Source organism: Bactrocera tryoni, chromosome 5, assembly GCF_016617805.1.
Source record: "Bactrocera tryoni isolate S06 chromosome 5, CSIRO_BtryS06_freeze2, whole genome shotgun sequence".
Taxonomy (NCBI): Eukaryota; Metazoa; Arthropoda; class Insecta; order Diptera; family Tephritidae; genus Bactrocera; species Bactrocera tryoni.
This window is the reverse complement of record NC_052503.1, coordinates 42,235,023-42,256,511: the sequence shown is the minus strand read 5'-3', so window position 1 is coordinate 42,256,511 and position 21,489 is coordinate 42,235,023. Positions and strand designations below refer to the sequence as shown.

The 21,489-nt window shown below is 34.9% G+C and overlaps 1 protein-coding gene across 7 annotated transcripts in view; it reads left to right on the top strand.

Moving 5' to 3' along the window:
- Positions 1-21,489, top strand: part of LOC120776506 — a 52,455-nt gene that overhangs the window by 12,772 nt on the left and 18,194 nt on the right. For 2 of the 7 annotated variants that reach the window (XM_040107203.1, XM_040107204.1), the window contains exons 2-3: positions 20,609-20,796; positions 20,851-21,171. In XM_040107203.1, coding sequence (XP_039963137.1) covers positions 20,670-20,796; positions 20,851-21,171 — 448 coding nt within the window. In that variant the 5' untranslated portion in view covers positions 20,609-20,669. Of the gene's footprint in view, positions 1-6,410; positions 6,988-7,466; positions 7,489-20,608; positions 20,797-20,850; positions 21,172-21,489 lie in introns of those variants that run through there. The other 5 variants (XM_040107202.1, XM_040107206.1, XM_040107201.1 and 2 more) reach the window with 5 other exon arrangements.

Here is a 21,489-nt window from a genome sequence, read left to right as displayed (position 1 = left end):
TTCAGAATACAGCTTGTGTAAAAACTGAAGCCGCTCGACCTTACCAAGCGACATCGCTTTGCTCTATGGGCTCTTGAAAAGTTCCAAGAATAACCGACGTTTGCGAGCCAAATTTTGTTCAGTGATTCTGGTAAACAAGGAACAACAAGGCACATTTCCGCTTTTGAGACTGAAGCCATTCAAGAGCTGCCATGTCATTTAGAAAAAACAACGGCTTAGTGTGGTTTGTGGGTCGGTGGAATCATCGGTCCATATTTCTTCAAAAATATTTGGTTTCAACAATGCGGCACCACTTTCCACGTATCGCGTTAATGAAAGGATTCACTGAGAGAATACTTCGGTGAACAGATAATTTGACATTTTGGGCCGGGCGATTGGACACCAAGATCGTGTGATATTACACCGTTAGACTTTTTCCTGTGGGGATATGTAAAGTCTAAAGCCTTTGCGGACAATCCGGCTTCTATTAAATTTGAAGTTTCTGTGTTGTTTCTATAAAAAAATAGGGAACCTCGAAATGGATCACTCTTTATATCTATAGCTGGATAAGAAATTATACCATGAAATTAAAAAAAAAGTTTACACATTTTTAAAAGTGTAAAATAACTTCAGGAAATCTACAACAAATCAGGATTTAATCAAACCAAAAAGAGACCAGCATACTTCAGTAATAACAGATTTCCGACAATCGCAGAATTCATGTTCAAAAAATTATATACATATGTAAGTATATATGTATGTATCTGCATTGTAACACTCGAAATTCTCACATATGTATTTAAACAACGTACTAATCTCTAATCATATCCAGAACACTGAACTACAAAACTACTACATATGTATATAATATATGAAATAATCAAAGAACTGCCCAACTATTTAAATAATAATAGCGAGTGGAAGTGTCATCAAATATTTCATACTACACAACATGCTGTATGTAGTATATATGTATATATGTGCATATGTACTTATATGGTAATAAAACACAGTATGACAAAAAAGAACTATGACTTTGTCGACTTTTACACCAGCCGAAATTTTATTTGAAAATCTGCATAAATGCAAGCTTATTATTTTATTTTAATCTTTTATGTGCCTTGAAGTAATCTTGGGTAAATTTTATGTTTTTATTTTGCCAGTAATTTTATTGTGAAATAAAAAAACAATATATTTTTCATTTGTAGTTTATCATAAGAAGTTTTTCGAACACACTGTATTTATTCACATAAACAATGAAAGAGTAACAATAACGGCAGTCAAACAAATTATCGACACCACGGCCAATGCAATAGTACGAATTAGTGATTATTAAGGGGTGTTAGCAGCTTGTTTGAAACTCTTTGAAATCCATATAAGCGTATGCGTGCGATAAAATGAGAACATCCCTGCAGGAAAACGACCAATTACATACTTACCGCTTTGGCTTATTACAAAAATCAAGTTTGACCACGTTGTGCGCGGCTATTGTGATACAGTGCCTAATTTTCTCTACTTTTCGATAAAATTCTAAAAATTGTTTTGGAAGAACATACTTATGTATGTACTTAAAAGAAGGTTGCCATTGCGCGTGAAAATAACATGTCATCAATATAATGGAAAATGTTAAATTTAAATTCACCCATTACTCCGCTTTTTATGTCATCTTCATGTAAAGGTCACCATGAACTTCTATTCATCTGAGAAATTTCATTTCATCTGGAGTAGAAAATCGCCAGCATATGTGACATTTTTTCCTCTCGGCATTTTATTAATTTAATCATGTTTCTTCGCATAAACATTTGTACGCAATTTCATATAATAATTAAATTTTGTGCTTCCTTTCTTTAAATAATTATGATTTACTGCTTACTGTGAAGCGAATAAAAAAATCCTATTTCACTAATATTCGCTTATTTACAATCGCAGTACCGGATGTTAGGGAGAGATAACGAGGGGCAAGTATGGTATGTTTCTGATTTGAATGCCACATAAATATAAAACTGCCACTGGCTGACCGCAACGAAGTCGATAGCTGTATGTATTGTATTCGGACATACTCGAACATTTACTTATTTCTATATATACATACATTTGTATATGTATTAAAGTGGGTTAATGCGTATGTGGATCTGGATGTACGGATTATTCTGAAAAACTTTGCCTAAGAGGCCTTGGGTCTAAAACCGGCTTCGATCCAGCGATTTTTAAGGCGAAATTTTTTGGGGATCAAAGAAATTTGTTTGTCAGTTTTTGAGATATACATACTTACATCATTGTGTAAGGCGTAAATAGCATTAACGTTCCTATGATGGAGTACCGACTTAGTAGAATTTCCCAGTTTCCAGTAACCCATATTAAAAACATTAATTAAAGTATTAGATCATTGGTGCCATGATTATTTTAGAGGTGACCTTACGAGTTTTAGGTTGGTTAAGGTTTCTAACGTAACTTGCAGTTCATGAATTCAAGATGCGAGGGATCCATTTCATACCCAACGAGGATGCAGAACTGCATCATCCGGAGCTTAATTCCTTTTAGAAGGTTGCTATATTTCATTTTAAATGAAATTTTAATTAAATGGTCCATAAATTAAGTCTAAAAATATAAAAAAAATTTGTCTTGGAGATCCAAATAAATAAACTGCCCAAGAATGAAGACTGCTGCTTTAAATAAAGAAATTCATATATTGAGTAGTCGAAAAAGTCTTTTCGTATTTTGTCAGTAGTTGTCGTTGTAGTCGTATGTATATCTTCAGTGCTACCAATCACATTGTATCATACCATATAGTACTGGAAAGGTGAGATTTTAAGCTTCATTTAACCAATACCCAAATTAAATTCGGGGAGTTGTAGCTGTTCAAAAATGAGTGATAGTAATACATTTTTCTGGATTTTACGAAAATTCACCGTTGAATCAAAGGCAATAGAAATTTGAGAAAAGGTCACTAAATCTCATTTTTTGTCGAGTCATTTACATACTGTACATATGTATGTATGTGGGTATAGCAGGAAATAAAAAGGGGGATAAGTTGCTCAGCAAGGGCGCAGCGGCGAATATTATTCCTTTAAACTGCCCTAGCGTTGCTTGATGCAATGGATACTAGAGGAATAAGTGAGGTCCAGCAATACTGGACATACCACAAAAGTACTTTAGGATATGATGATATTAGACATACCCAAAGGTTTCTAAAGGGTTTTTCAATAAGAGCGCTACAAAAGTAAATAATAGGCGCTACAAAAGCAATGAAATTCTTTATTCGATTTCTTTTGCATGGCCACCATAGGCACGATTGGAGAAGTTCAGATGCATAAATCGGCCGATACTGTTTCAATTTCACGTTCGATATTCGTAAGGAGTTCATCAATCCTCGCTGGCTTGTTGGCATAGACCACAGACTTGACGTAGTCCCATAGGAAATAGTCTTACGGCGTCAAATCGCACTTCCGAGGCGCCCAATTTACTGGGCCATTTCGTGAGATAACACGTTCACCAAACTTGGTTCTCAATAAATCTATTCTGACATTCGCTGTGTGGCTTGTGGTGTCATCCTGTTGGAACCACACATTGTCCAAGCGCATATCATCCAATTCGGGTCAGAAATATTCGATTATCATTAAGCGGTAGCGATTCAAATTCACAGTAACGTGCCGGTCTTGATCATCACGGAAGAAGTACGGCCCAATGTAATTTTTTCGGAATGCAATGTTCACTCATGGAGTACATATGGTTTGCTGCCTGAACAATAACACAAATTTTGCTTATTGACAAAGCTATTCAGCCAGAAATGAGTCAAATCGCTGAGGATGCTTTTTCGATGAAAGTCCGTATCATTTTTAAGTTGTTGCTCTGCCCAATTCACGAACATACGACGATTCTGGTGGTCAAGCGGCTTCAGTTTTAGCGTCGATTTGATCTTGAAAGAATGTAAGTACTTAGGTCAAGATCTTTTTTCGCAAAATTCATCACATTTACATTTACAGAGATTCCTAACGCCTGAGAACGACGTGTGTGTGCGGCAGCAATATTCTCGACACTACAGGCACTTCTTTTTCTAACTGGCACGGGAACATTACTGTGCCTGTGGATTCAAAATTTTCCACTAGACGCTAAATTGTTGATCTGACAGTACGATTATGATGACCATAAATTGGAATCATCTTTCCATGATGAAATGGCAAACCTTACTGTTGACAAATCCCAAAAGAGCGGAAAAAACTTGGAGTCATTTGCTGTCCCTATCGGTCTACTCGCTACAAACCCTATTGAAAAAACCGTTACCATTATTAAAGAAAGAATTAATAAATAATGTAGGGGTTATCACAATGCTCCTGTTAATAATATCACACCCTCAAAATCCTTTGTGAATGTCCACACTTCCGCCACTTCAGACGTTCTAATTTAAAAGAGCATGGGAAAGACTCAGAAATTTCGCCAAAGCTACTGAGTTGTTAAATGGGGCTAAGTTGGCTATTACTGTAGTACAATAGACCTAATGATGTCTTAAATGCTCCTCTTGATTCCTCCCTCAACTTCAACCAACCAAATATATATGTATGTACATATGTATATCTTAATATCCTGAACGGGTCATATTAAGTTTGCCACGAAGTTTGTAACACCCCAAAACAAATTTTGGAGACACCATAAGTATACACATAAGTATGTATATTTCTTTCCTTTTTAAAATATCAATCTTAAACTCTCCCCAAAAATCTGCTCATTTGTTGGAATCGTCGATATCGGACCACTATAGGATGTAACGCCCATACAAACTGAACGTTCGAAATCAAGTGCTTGTATGGTAAACTCTTTTGCCAAGATATTTTTACAAAATTTTTGTCAAACAACGTGGCTTCACTAAGCTACATTTTCGAATGAATGCAAATCGTTGTTACCAAAAAATTGCAGCTGCAAAGCTTCCAAAAATAAATCAAAGATGGCAAAGAAGTCTTACAATGCAGCGAAATAATTATAAAATTACAAAATATGTAATTAAATATTTTAGCTTACGCCTTTATCTAACCTTTTTAACTACTGGCTTTCCATCCATACCGATATATGTATGTATGTACTCATGTATGCGCATATATAAGTATGTACATATGTTTATGTTTACGCTGTCCGAGGCCGCGAAATTGACTGTGGTAACTTTATCCGCAAGCAGAACGGGCGATGGTTCAGATGGGAGTTTCAAATATTTTTACTATTTTATTTTAATGTGATTGTTTTCGAAATTCTTGTTTTCCTTGCAATGCATACAGTTGTTACTTGTTAATGAGTATAAACAATATTTTTTAATAAAAACTATGAAAACAACAAATTAGTTGATGTAATTGTATACGGAAAGGCGCACAGTAGATCAGTTTGGAGTTTCATTCCCTTTTACACATTTTTTCTGTTATTTGTTATTTTGATTAATGCAAAGTATATGTTCATATTGAAAATAAAAGATGGAAAATATACATATGTACATACATAGTAAATAAATATATTCTTTGTATTCATAATTTCTTACGATGATCGACAATAATATACTTATATAGCAAGAAAACAAAAAGTAATCGTTGAAATCGTGGAACGAACCGAAGATGCTAGCAAAAAGCAGGAACAGATGGAAATGCTTTCTTGAGACCTCATACTCCACTGGGAGATACTGAAAATTATGTTGATGAATTAGTCATTTTATCTCTCCTTTCATTTCCTTTCCCTTTATCTTCTTCTTATAAATGTTTTCCGAAAAATGCTTCCAAAATCAACGAATAGTTAGTTTAAGTTTTGATCCAATAGCTTCCAAGGCTTAATGAGAGTAAAACAACTTTAAATTAATTCTGCTAATAATATTCGTATATACAATATTTGTATTTTGAATTGTAAAAAATACGAAATATGGTTGATTTTCTTTTTCTGTACCACCATATTAGTCCAGAATCCATATGTTTATACAGCAACATTAGTCGCATTCCGAGCGGCTTATTCTTTTTTATAGTATTTTGATATTCTCATTTCGCTAAAAAATAATTAGGTACATAACTCAAGTGGAAAATTGCAAACAGATGAAGGCGGTCCAAAAAGCATCAAACCCTAAACAATATAGACATACAAATGAATTAAATAATACAAGCTAATATTTATTTCAAATTTGTTCACGCTATTTTAGCTCTTTGCGCTAAACTGATTACATTAGTAAATCAGCGAAATAGTGGGCAATTCACCATTCAACCCTACAGAGAAGGTTTTTTTTATCCAAGTCAAAGCGTTTGCTGTTCAAATACAAAAATATCACAATACCATCACATTTAATATAATTATAATTAATTTTCTCAGCAAACTATTATTCGGCAATCGTCCAAGACACTGTAGCATTGCCGACTGCAGCTGCCGTCATAGCTATCCGATGGCGATTACCACTTTGCGCCATTCAGTCTCGTCTGTGATACGGCCACGGGTGGCATTCAAAGTGTTCGTGGCTTGACAAGTTCGTACATGAAAATACAAATACAAATGATGTATGAGGAAAAATATAAATTTCACAAATAACGACATGTGTTTAGTCTAAGGTTTTTTAAATTATTAATTAAAGCTGTTGTGTTCAAAAAATATGCAGATAATTTATAAATAAAGTTTTATGAGTAACACAGCAAGTGATTTGAATATTTCGTAAGAGTAAATTGCAATTTATGCAAAAGCTGTGACGATTAAAATTTCTACGAAAGTAATGCCATTTATGCATATGCAGTTAGAATGCTCAGTGAGAAACAAACCAAGTAAACGCTTAACAATTAATGCAAAATAAATAAAAGCAAAAAATGCAATGCAATTTCGCTGCCCACTGCACGTGTATTTGCAAGCCACAATAACAAAGTGAAGGTAAAAAGAAAAAAATAAAAACAAACAACAGCATCATCGGTGGGTGAAAAGCTCACACAAATAAGGGCACAAATAGAAGATAGAAGAAATACACACATACATACATATGTATATAAAACATAAATAAATAAAGAAAAGGTACAAACAAACATTTGTGTTAATTGAACTTATGCGCTTTTCATATTTACGTACTTATATAAAGCATTCAATTATTTGATTTGATTTGGCGAAAGAAGTACATACTTACAAATGTATATTGGTTTTAAAAAATAATAAAAAGAGGGTTCTTACTGAACAGTTGTATAAAAATAGAGAATAGTGTGCTGTTATAAATGAGGCTAAGCAAACTTTGTTGAAATTTTTGTTTTCGAAGTTACATAAATTTAAAACATTCCGTATTTTGACATAAGTATGTACTTATGTACTTATAAGTATAAGTATTTCTGAAAGTGAGCAAATGCATCAGAGCATTTTATTTTTGCACAGAGTTTAGTGTATTTAACAATGAAATAACACAAACATACTGACACTTGAAACGCAATAACTTCACTTCCAATCGGTGAAATGTCATGAAATTCTCACTGGACAATCGATAAAGATAGCAGATTCTAACGCACTAGTTGACATACTTACATATAAGTAAGTAGATGGCGCCAGCAGGGGCGCTAGATTCAAAAAGTCCTGTTTACTTTGGAAAGCCCATTGTAAATATCACCAAGTAGCCGAAATAGGTTTATATTTTACGCGAAACGCGAAATCGACTGATTTTGCTCATAGTGTTAGTCTCTTATAAAAAATTAAATATTTTATTGGAATTTTTTATTGTTACAGACATAAACTATTAACAAACAAATACTGAAATTTGTAGAAAAAAATATTTTAAACTCGGCCATTGCGACGCCATTTCCAGTGACCCCTTAGAAAAAAGATGCGCCCGCATTGGCAGGATAACTCCTTACAGGATCATCAACCTTGTTCAACCGACTTCGAAATCACAGTTTCGAAAAAAACGCGTGTAAAGGCGGCGCACTTAGCCTAGCTAGCCTCGTGCACATAAGTTTTCAAGGCTGTATCTCCGAAACTACTGCTCGGATCTACTTGAAAATTTAGGGCAATATTTTAGAGGTGTTGTGGAATTTAATAAGACAATAAAACAACGATTTTTTTTTAGAATTTATCACTACAATGAAAAGATCTATAGTAGATCGCCATTCCCATTATGAAATAAATGGTTAATGTAAGCAAGCGTTGGAAATTTAAAGATGTCTGAAAATTTTAGAGAAATATTAATTTCGATGACATGGTTGTCTTTATATATCGAGATTTGGCAATCCTAGTGTTGCAATCTGGCAACTCACAACTTTAAGTTAAAGTTATATAAACCTAGACATATTTGATGTTATACTCAGTGATCAAATTGAATGGTGAATTTTGTCCATTTCATCTCCTGCAAAGTAATCCCCTCCCTCTGCAATACACTTATGCCAACAAGTTTTCCAGTCATCATAGCACTTGGAAAAATCCGTGATGGCCATCAAAATTGAGTAAAAACGGTGTACTCAGAGTGGTCATGTGAATTTGGTGAATAGCCAGAAGTTATACGAAGGTAAATCAGTCGAATGCGGTAGTTGCGGCACGATATTAGTTGAAAATGTGACGAAACGATCACGAATAACCAATGCAGTATGAGATGGTCCATAATCGCACTTCTTTGTTCAATAAATGCCGACATAGTAAAAATCGAATACTTCACTTATAGAGCCTCACAAAACAACGCGTATCTCAAATACTAATGAATATTTTGAATTTGAAATTTAGCATAGATGTCACTAACAGTACTGCCAACTTACAGAAGCAAAAATTACCGGTTCGAAAAACACGCGAAGTATATGTATATTAAAAATTTACCATTCAATTTGATCACTGTATTATACATTCAGAACTTTTTGTCATACAAGCACCATTTGTGTGTCTTACAGTAACTTAAACTATTCATCTCGTCCAAAAAATGGAGCTAAACGCGAAAATTATTGCGCGATTGTTTTTATCACAACTTTCGACATGGATTAACAGTTCATCGATTCAATTTTTTGTGATGAAGCTCCATAAAGTTTAACGATATTGTTTATCAATAGTATGGATAATACAATCGACGTCGTAGATCATAATGAGTAATCCACCATAAAGTCCTGACTTGGCACAGAATGACTTCTTTTTGTTCCCGTACAAAAAAATTAACTAAGAGTTCAATTATTCGTCACCTGAAAAGGTGGTTGAGGCGTTCAGAACGCATGTTTTAGATACATAAAAAAATAAGGTGACATTGTATTTATTTTGAAAATTCTTTATTTATTCTTCCAAATCAATTTCATCTCCTTCAAAGTAATCCCCTTCCGATGCAATGCACTTATGCCAACGGATTTTCCAATCTTCGAAACACTGGTTGTAGTCACTTTCCGGGATGGCCTTCAGTTCCGTCTGCGGCTTGGATCTCCTCTATCGTATAAAAACTGTGTCCCCGGAGCGGAACACAGCCTTGGTGAACAGCCAGAAGTCGCATGGGGCCATATCAGGTGAATACGGTGGTTTCGGAACGATATGGGTTGAGTTTTTGGCGAAATGATCACGAATTACGAGGGCAGTATGGGATGGTGCATTATCGTGGTGTAAAAACCAAGAATTGTCATTCCACAATTCCGGCCTTGCCAACTTCATCAGCAAGGTCTCTAATTGTTAATCGAAGGTTTTTCAACACCAAATCTTTGATTTGTTGAACGTGAGCTTCGTCGGTTGAGGTTGATGGCCGCCCTGGAATCTCTTCGTCTTCGACACGTTCACGGCCGGCTTGGAACTCACTATACCACTTGTAAATATTTTTTTTAGACATAGCCTCATCACCAAAGGCTTTCTGCACCATCCTCAACGTATCCGCAGCAGAAAATTGATTCCGTAAACAAAATTTAATGCAAATTCTTTGCTCAACAAATTTCGACATCGCAAAAAACGAAAAACTCACTTTTAGCGGCTCATAAAACGACACGTATCTCAAACACTAATGAATATTTTGACATGAAATTTGACATAAATGTGACTGAGAGTACTACCAACCTAAAAAAAAAAATAATTCTCCAGATCCTTCGACGCGCGTAGTTTAAATTAAATTTTTTGGGCACAGTAGTATATGTACCTCAATCAGAGTGGCAAAAGTGCTTCAACAATTGGATAAAACACATGCAAAAGTATATAGATCTTAATGGTTTGTGAAAAACAATAAAGCGATTTTCGCTTTTGTCCTTTAATTCCGAATTATAAAAGGCAACCTACGTATCTTCTAAGTTCCAAACTAGGTCGTTCTTAAAATTCTTGAAGTAATCATACTATATATCATAGACCAATTACAATACAAAATGTTTATAATAAAAGTGAAAGTCTTTAAGTTGGGTGATCTTTGCTATAAAGTCCATACAGTTGTAGAATAGAAACTGTGTGCAGAAATCTATGGCATTGGAACATAACATTTTTGTAATAAAAAAAAGCTCTCAAAATCGGTTGAATTTTAAGAATTATTTATTTCAACACTTTAATTAAATAAAACAAGAAATACGAAAACATCTTCTGCGTGCATATACAGTGAAATTCTCCATTACGGACACCCCTCATAACCGGACATTCCTTATAAGTGGGAGCCGCTCATAACCGAATAAGTTTTATGAATATAACCTTTAGATTAATAATTTCATAAGAAACCATTTCCTATAATCGGACATGAGAACGTTCCAGTAACCGGACACAGACACTATTTTGTTAATATTTCGTTCAAATTATGTCTGATATACGAAAAAGTTTTCAAAATTTTTTTTTAATTCTTGCTAATTTGTGCAGTTGTGCGATGGTTTTTTAGGAACGATATGAAAAATGATTACTAAAAAAAATATGACTTGCGCTTGCGCCGTCTGGTTACCTGTGGCTTAAGGGAAACCATTGGGATAATTGTCTCTCATTCACTTTCGCCTGATAGCTCTGAGTTGCAGCTCTTAGAGTCAGAGAATATATTTCAAACTCACGTTTTTGCCACTACACTTATGTATGTGAACAGCTCCCATAGTCGGACAAAACCACTGCCATGGTGGGTGTCCGGTTATGAGGAATTTCACTGTATATGCATTGTAGTGTCCGTTGATTCCCAAGAGACCATAGTTCGCGGTGCAAGTCCGCTATTAATTTTTCTTCGCAAGATAATTTGTTTTGTAAACGCCTCCCAAAGTTTCTGTTTCTGTCCTAAAATAGAATTCAATATAACCATTCCATGTATATAACATGAAATTTTTTGTTATTTTGCATTAAATCGGTAAACCTAAAACATTGGAAAACTGATATTCTGGTAAAAAATTGTACGTTCTACAAAAAAGGCATTTAAAGTTATACGTAAAATGCACTGAATGCAATCTCAGTAACGCAGTAACAGTGATCATGCCAGTGCCATGTCGTATGAGCAATAGATAATTTGAAAGCCACTTGCATGAATGCTCAATACTTTTGATGCCGGGGTAGAACGAACATTTTGTATCAGAATATTGTATTTTCAAAGTTTTTGTTTTATTTTCTCTTGAGATAGCAAATTTACTACAAAAGATCAAAAAATTCCACGTTAAATTTGTGCGAAAAACAAAAGTAAATTTAAGCACGGTTTAGAGGAAATCGAAAATACAGAGATTGTTTATGTTGTATTTTATCTGAAACTTCAAGGCACGTTTGCAAGAAAAATATCAGCTTGAAAAATAAGGAACACCCTAATGTACATACAATTATGCATGTACATATATATACTGCATATCTGCGATGCAGGAATGTTTTTATGCTATTTTGGATTTCATTGAAGAGCACAACGTCTGCCCGTGCCTTCGTAGTTCTGCTATTGTAAAGCCATTGTGTGCAATTATGGTGCTTGAAAGCAATTCTTCATCGCCACAATGTACATATAATACATATGTACTCACACAACTGTTCAATCATATCTCTTATATTTGTTTTTACGCAGTTTTTATCAAATGCTTTACAGACTTATTTACCTAATTACTGAACACTGGTATATAACTTTATGTGCCTATGTGTAGCTTTTATAGTATTATCGCGCTTATTTAGCAATATATTGGGTCAAAGAGATAATTTGTATCGTTTAATTAAATTTCGATTTAATTAAAAAATGTGTTACTTATGGTATTACTTTTCTTCAAATGGACGATAGTTTCTGTAAGGAGCTTTTTGTTTTTAAAGTATTGTTCTCAATTTAGTACATTTAATATACTTAGGTTCAATAATAAGATGGTTCAAAGTAAACATAGAAAATATGGTTGGCGCAAAGGTATTTTAGCTATGGTCAACACTCTAAACATTTATACGAATGGCTCGAAATTGAATGATAGAGTTGGTGCGGCGATATACTGTCCAGTGTTAGGCATAAGGCAGCCTTTTAAGTTGCCAGGCCGCTGCAGTATATTTCAAGCTGAGATCTTTGCTATTGCAAAAGCCGTGAAGCGGGCCTCCAATGCACCTGCAACGTCTACGTAGATAGTAAAGCAGCAATCGATGCAGTAACCTCGCATATCGATAGTGCCTTCGGAACCAGGGCGGCTGTGGAAACTGTTGCCAGAAGCAAGCAACTTCACTTCTACTGGGTGCCAGGCCACAAAGCAACGAGGACAATGAAATAGTGGTAGAGATTGTCAAGAATAGTGTACGGCTAATACCTGAAATCGTGATCAATGTTGGGAAAACCATCCACTGTCTATACGACGATATGGACAGAAGCATGGTAAGCAAATCAAAACTCGTGGAACGAGTTACCTGAGTGCAAAACTGCAAAAGTCATGTGCAAAACGGTAGTTTGGAAGTACACAAAATTCGTATTGGCACGGAATACTAACTGGTCACTGTCTGTCCCGCATAATGAGGCTGACAGATCAGGAAGACTGCAGGAAATGTCTAGAGCAAGGCATCAGGGAAACTTGTAGCTCATTGGCAAGACTGCGCTGTAAGCATCTAGGGTTCCCACGGTATGATACACTGGCGGAGGTGTCGATAGTGAGGCACAGACTTTGTTAAAATTCGCGTCAAGCGCAGGCATCCTAAAGGATTACTACTCCCTTTGTACCTAGTAACTGAACTCAGTCTAGTATCGCAAAGGACCAAACTAGTCTATGCGTGGCTCATTGGCCTACCAGATTAACCAAACCTTAATATATGTAAAAGCTTCCACCCTTAGTATAACCTTAGAAAAGCGCCATGAAAGCTCTGTTAAACTCGACGTAGGTTGCTAGATATATTTCTGGCCTAATAATGTAAATAGGCATATTTATCAACGAAAATGATTTTTTTTTATTTTTTTTTTGTCGATTGCTGTTTTGTTTCGGGCTCATACGCATACATCCATGATTCGTTACCTGTGACGATCTTATAAACGTCTTTTGAAGCACGTATTTTATAAACGTATTTTTTCAGCATTTCTTTACACCAATCCACACGAGCTTTTTTTGAGCGATTGTCAAATTGTGCGGGATCCAACGAGAACAAACCTTTTTTACGGCCAGGTGTTCATGCAATATCGAATGTATGCTGGTGGGAGAAATGCATAGGCATGCCTCTATCTGAAGGTATGTTACATGACGGTCTTGCATTATCAGTTCACGTACGGCATCGATGTTTTCTGGCACAACGGCTGTTTTTGGACCACCTTCACGGAATTCGTCTTTGAGCGAGCGTCGGCCACAATTGAATTCGTTATACCAGTTTTTCACAGTGCTATAAGATGGTGCTTCATAGCCATACAAAGATTTTAGTTCATCGATGCACTCTTGTGATAATCCACGTCGAAAGTTGTGAAAAATGATCGCACGAAAATGTTCACGAGTTAATCCCATTTTTTGGCCGAGATGAATTTTTTAATTCCCTGTAAATAAAACAATTCACGATTAAATGACAAAACGTTCTGAGTGATGTTATGCGAAAGCATGTCAAACTTTCCAATGGAAATGTCAGCTTGCACCTGGCAACACTTAGCGTTGCCCTAGGCCAGAATATATATAGCAGCCCTCGTATAGCAAAGTTTGTATTGCTAGAAATATGTATGTATATTATTTGCATAAAGGAACTAATACTCTGTAAAATACGTATGCAGCTTAATAACGAAAAGGTAATTCAGTGTTTTGAGAAAACCCACAATTCCTCATTCAGTTCGGTAAACATACATACATATCTGTTGGTGAATCCAATGTCCTCTTAACTTTTCAACATTTCAGTTTTCCAATTAAAAATTTCTTTAAAAACCTAACTTGACTATTAGTTATTGGAATTGGAAAATTAATTTAAAACTTTTCTAATTTTTACTTTCCCAATCAAAACCGAATCTATAAAGTCTGCGCCATATTTTATGTCAATATGTAGACAAGTAACAATTTTTAAATTTAAGTTGGCCAACACTAACAATAGGCTATATTTTTTCATACAAAGTGAAGAGTCAATGGAAATCGATATCAATGTACATATGTATGTATGTATGTTCACTCATAATCCCGCTAACGCGTGAAAAATGCCTTGATTGATACATGTGTTATATGATGACGTGACCTGTATAGATTTTTATATGTCTGTACGTACTTATTTTCCATGGGTTCTGATGCATCTGCTGGCTTCCCACATACCCATATTCTTGCAATATGTTGCTACAGAATTTAATAGTTTTGTTTATCTAACGGTTGATTGTCGCACCTAAAACTAATCCAAATAGATATCGGTAATATATACCATATAAGTGATCAAGATGACGTGACGAATTGCATTCCGAGTGACTGCCTGTCCGTCCATATGTATTTATGCCCGTGCAAGCGATAACTGTAAAAAATGAGATATCTTGGTGAAACTTGCTATACATGGACCTTGACAAACTTCCGCCAAACAAAGTCGCCACATGCCTTACATAAATATTTTCGAACTTCCCGTTGACTTTATACCTCATCTGTCCGTTGATATGTAAGACAATGAAATTCAGAAATAATATTTTCCTAATAACGATGTATTCTCTTATCTTAAATGAATGAAATCACGGCGATACTTTCTCTAGTCCAATGCAAAACTTTCCCAACACCTGAAGGTTACACCCGAACTTACCCCTTCCTTACTTGTTATACTACAGATATATACAAGGATAGTTTTGGTCACCAAACAGCTGTGTGCAATCTTCTAAAAAAAAATTTTATAGCGCTATAATGGGTAAAAGCGGATAATAACAACCCTCACCACCCACATAACGGAAACCATAAAAACTACATACTAAAAGCACTAATTAATGAAATTACAATGAAAATATATTTGACATACAGATATACCATTATAAGTGAAGGATTATCATTTAATTTCAGTTATATATATCGTAAACATTGACCGACATTTTCGATCAAAAGTCAACTACTGGTACCGGGGTCTAAATATTCGGTACCCGGGGTATTGAACAGTTTTTATTGAATGTAAACAATTTTTGGCCATAAGGTGGCACATACTAAAGACATTATTCGTGCAAAGTTTTATCCCGTTATATTATTTGCTTCTTGATTTGCGTACTGGAAACTGAACGATACAAGTGGAATCTAAAATAGTGTTATATGGGAAGTAGGCGTAGTTCTTATCGGATTTCATCCATTCTAAGGGGATATTCTTGTCTAGGATTTTGCAAAAATCGATTTTTTTTTTGCTTATCTTGAAAGTTTAGATTAGATTTAGAAAATATGACCTTGGAAGGATTTTTCAAAATTCGCCTAATTTTCAGAGATACAGCCGATTTTGTGACGTGGCGTCCGTGTTCACTAGAATTGTCTACTAAACTTTAAACGCGTTTTTCTCAAAACTGACTTTTTCGGAAAGTTACCCACGATTTCTCAGGTTCTACTGGACCGATTTACTTGAAATTTTTAAAGAGTCTTCTTTATAGGCTTGTCTATGGTTGAAACTAGCCTCATCCCCAAATTTTTATTTTTATTATTTTTAAAAAATTCGAAATCGTCAGAAAAAGTGATCCGAAAAAACTTTTTTTTTCAGGCAGTCGCCATTTTGTGAAAAAAAAATTTCCCACTTTTCCGTACTTCCGGCCATTGCGACATTATTCTAGATTAATAATTTTTTTTTTTTTTGGTTTCAGATAACTAGGAGGGTTGAAATCATGGGTATGGTCTCGTGGACATTTTTAGAGACCCCCCACTTCGTCTGCTCATAATTTTAGAAATTTTTTACTTTTTTCGTTTTTAATTTTTTTCTGTACTCTTCTAAAATAACAAATAACTAGTAAAAAAATGGATAATAAAAATATTAATTGCCTTTTTTTTACGACACTTTAAAAATTACCTGAAATTCATGTTTCTAGACCAGAATACCCCCTTAACAATGTGATATAAGAATGTAAGAAGAATGTCACATATTAAATTTTGTCGAAATCGGTTGGGTCCTGAGATATGGGATTTCACCAAAAAGTGGGCGGTGCCACGCCTATCGTCCAATTTTTACCACGGCCCCTATAGAACTTTGTCATACCTTCCCGGCAGAATACGTCTCCGGCGTATTTAGTTATCAATTTATCGCGATTTTGGTAGTTTTTAACAGCACCGTTATATGGGGAGTGAGCGGGGTTTTCATCCATTTTCACACTATCGATTCATGTAATATTCGTGCTGAGCGAATTTGGTTGTTGTAGCTTTAGTGGTTTAGGTATATACATACATTAAACTTATTAGAGGGCAGGGCCACGTCCACTTTTTAAAATTTCTTTTCCACAGGTGCCCCTGGCTACTGCGATCTCCTATGCCGCCTATGAGTTTTATATCTAAATTTGGTGCTTATTTATGGCACTTTATAGTGCCAGTGGTCCAATTACGCCCATCTACGAACTCTTAATTTTTTTTTGTATTAAGAAAACCGTGTACCGAGTTTCATTAAGATATCTCAATATTTACTCAAGTTACAGCTTACACGGACGGGCAGACGGACGAACTAACAGACAGACAATCACCCGGATTTCAACTTTTCTCGTCATCCTGATAATTTATATATATAAGTATAATATATGTATATATATACATATGTATATACATTAGGGCGGGTCGATTTAAAAATCGCCCATTGCTCTATGAAAATCATATTCATATTTTTATTTTTTTCATTTTTGAAAATTTGACAATTTTTTTTAAATAAATATTTTTGTAAGTTCGCCATTTTTTTTACTTTTTTTCCTCAAAAAAACTTCAATTTGACAACTATATCTGCTAATACCGGAGTGGGCCGATTTTTTTTTTTATTTTTTTTATTTATTAAAAAAAATTGTAAATTTTCAAAAATGAAAAATAAAAAAAAAATATAAAAAAATCGGCCCTCTCCGGGATTAGCAGGGATAGTTGTCAAATTAATTGAAGTTTTTTTCGAGGAAAAAAAAAAGAAAAATGGCGAACTTACAACAAAAAAAAATGACGATTTTACTTAAAAAACCGATTATTTTATATATTTCATCGTGTTAAATTTTTTTCGTGTATATTTTCGAAAAGTTCATTCAAAAGCAAAAATGAAAAAAAAAAAGATCGCCAAAAGTCAATTTCTACAAAAGTTATGGCTATATGAAAATTAAAAAAACCATTTTTTTGAAAAATTCATAACTTTTTTGAAGTTGGACAAAAAATTTTGAAAAAATTCTCAAAAATGTTTTTCAAAGAGTAGAAAGGGATGGATAAGTTTCAGCAAAATCTAAAGGGGTCGGTTTCAAAAGTGGTCGATTTGGTATGGAATACCCCGTATATAACCCTATATCTATCTCGTTTAGTTTTATGTGATACGGGCAACCATTATGTAAACAAAACTATACTCTGTAGCAACATGTTGCAAGAGTATACAAATAATAAATTGCAATTTTCCACTGACGTCGATTGAGTCACGTTGTGCCCATTTATCAAAAGGCCCATTATAAACATTACCTTCCTTTATTTATTTATGTTAATGAATTTAAAATTTTGAACTTGCATTCGTGTATATATGGTTTGTATGAATGTATACTATATGATGAGTTGACGACTGCACATCGATATTTTTATAAATTTGCTAGTTAAAAAATATTTTTAGTAGTAATTAGCAGTTAGCGTGATGCGAGTATACACAACAATTAATTGTTTTATTTGAATAAATATTTTTATTGCACGAAAAAGACGTATCTAACTGTTATGCCTGCCGCAACATGAACACAACTCTGGTAACATATTGTATGTATGTATGTATGTATGTATGGTTAAAAAAAAGCTCATACTTGTAGTGAAACAATAGTCATTAAGCTGCAGTTTCATGCAGAAGTTCATAAAAACATCATTATGAAAAGAGAAAAAAAATTACCAAACGTAAATCGTGGAGATAAATTTCAGGGTCAGCAGATTATTTTCAGATTTAATAATTTAACACAACTGCACAATATGATAGATTTAAAGGTTTTTTAATTGTTGATGTAATGTTGTGTAGGAACAAGAATGAAGGCAACGCGATTGCAAAATGTGCTATGAAGTCATTTACAACCATTTGTGTCGACATAAGTAGGTGCGTATACCTTGACCGAGAAAGGCAAGATTATACTCGAGGGAATATATTTTATAACAACTCTGAACCCTAAACTTGTAAAACTATTTCTGAGCGGAAAAAAGTTTGACTTGATGTTGACTTCTTCGTATGCCGCAGAGGTAAATACAATCAACATGCCGCTAATTTCTGTCATAGAGATTTTTAGGTACTTAAATCCGCTCCAAATTAATTCATTAATAGGTTAGAAATGCAATATTTCTTTAGTATCGGCTGTTTGTACATGCTTTAGGCGTTTGTCCCTGAACTTTTTTAACTTGTGGTACACCGTTCTTAATTCTTCAGACCTGACTATGATAAATCTAACGTGGGGTTTGCATGTTATATTATTTTTCTTTATAAGCGAAGATTCCGCTTATAGCAGAGACTACAACAGGGCGCCAGTCGTTCTTCCTTTTCGCTGTTTGGCGCCAATTGGAAATTCCACCTCGGCTTTCCAACGGTGTGGAGCTCTTCCTCTTCTTCTGCTCCTAACGGCGGATATTGCGTCGAATACTCTCAAAGCTGGAGTGTTTTCATTCTTTCGGTTCGATAAACTATATCAATGTCGTCGTACATCTAGTACAGATCGTCGTTCCATCGACTGCGGTATTCGCCGTCGCCAATACACAAAGGACCATAAATCTTCTGCAGAACCTTTCCCAAGAAAACTCGTAACGCCGCCTCATCAGATGTTGGCATCGTCCATGCCTCTGCACCATAAAGCAGTACGGGGATGATGAGTGACTTTTATAATTTGGTCTTTGTTCGTCGAGAGAGGACTTTACTTCTCAATTGCCTACTCAGACCAAAGTAGCACCTGTTGGCAAGAGTTATTCTGCGTTGGATTTCGTTATTACCAAGATTGATGTTGGTGTTAATGCCAAGACAAAACTATCAACGACTTCAAATGTATGACTACCAACAGTGACGTGGGAGCCAAGTCGCGCTACGACGCCTAGAGAAAGCAAAACAAACGGCGCGGTTGTTGAGTGCAATGGTATAAATATCATCGGCGTACGCCAGCAGCTGCTCACTCTTAAACTCAAAAGATTGTACCTACTCGGTATGTTGAAGAATTCATATGATTGGGAGTCGGATTGTCTGAAACCTCGTTTGGTGTCGAACGGTTCGGAGAGGTCCTTCCCGATCCTCACGGAGCTTTTGGTATTACTCAACGTCTTCTTCTAGTCTCTTAAATAATAATAATAAACTTTATGAATCCACCGTGGTTTCAAGATTTAAAATTTGAATGTTATGAAAAAACTATTTTATGTTAGAAACATGTTCAATGAAGAAACAGCCACTTTTAAAATTGTGCTATCATATTATAAATCATCTTTATCAGTGAACATTAAGCCAATCCGCAATTACAAAATATGAATGTCGATGTTGTAATCGAAAAAAAAAATCTTTCGTGTCTTTAAAAATTGTATCTCAAAAACCTGTGTAAAATTTCATGAAGATCGATTGAGTAGTTCTCTAGAAATCTAGCAAATCGGCTACAAAAACACAGTTTCGAGAAAAATGCGTTTAAGGACGGCACACTCAGCTTATCTAGCCTCGAGCGCATAAGTTCTCAAGGCTGTATCTCCGTAACTATTACTTGGATCAACATGAAAATTTAGGACAATATTCTAGAGGTGGCATAGAATTTAATAAAACAGTAAAAACAATTCGATTTTTTGAAACCCGTAAACTCTAATATCGCCATTTTTTGATATCATTACTTAACACCTAAATTTGTTTTTTTTTTGTTTTTATATTTTTTTCATTAAATATCACCAATTGTTCAACAGTTCGAAACATTAGGATCCAATTCTAGTGATGTTCTTTCTTAAAAAGTGTCAAAAATTTAGGTCTGTCTGAAAATATCTGTCCAGAATAGAGCAAATAAATAAGTATGTCATTTCTCTGCACCTTCAATACTCCTCTCCAACATAGTCCAAGTTAACGGTAATCAAAAAATCCTTTAGAATTTTTATAAATCTGTGTTTACCACCCTAATCCATGTGGCGGTCAATTACTACCTGTGTTTACTAGAAATTATAACAGTTCTCTTTTCCCTTGTTACAACAGTTCCTTCATTTTAGATAAATAATTGATCAAAAAATAATTAATCTTTATTTAGGTTATTCGAACGTTAAGGAATATGCACTACCCTCTCTGGGCGGCAACCCAAACTATTAACTATGACGAGCACATCAGTGAATACAACTAACTCGGCTGATGAGGATAAGGAGCATTTGCTTGGAAATGGCACGAAAACACGTAACAACACAAATATGGATTCAACGCCAATAACGGCCACACAACAAGGTAACTTTTCAGAGCAATTCAAAACTTATAAAACTGATTTTTAATATCTCACAGCAGATACCACTAGATCGCTGGGAAAGCCTAAGACAATCGTACAGACAGAGTTACTGTCATGTGCCGGGCAGCAGTTAATGAAAAATGCGGTGTCCTCCTGTTGGCAAAAGTCAATGCAACGCCTCACGAACACTGGCAAGGCAGGCAGTCCATCAGCCAAGTACTTCAATTGGTCATATCGGATATTACGTCGGAAGCAGCTGTTGCTCGTATTCGCTTTTGTGATATTCATTGTTTACTTGAGTAGTTCGATGCGCGGAAGTGATTATGCGGATGAGCGCATTCCCGTCCTGCACTATTCACATGTGCCTGGCATGAAGGGTACGTATACGCCGAGGTGTATTTTTTATATATTGATTATTTGGAAAGGCGCAGCGCCGCAGGTATTTTTAGAGCAGATGTATGTATGAGTATAGGTTGATATTTTGTTTTAATGTTTTTTCAAGTAGTGCATGCATATAATTTTTTTGCTATTAATATGTTTAATTTAAGCACATTTTGAAATCACTTGTAAAAATAAGAATTATTTATCGTTACAATTTTTTTACTAATTTTTGGAAAAATGTGTAAGTGCCTAAATGTTGTAACACTAGTGAAGCCAATTGCGTTAAAGCTAACATTCTCGCTCGTTCCAATAAT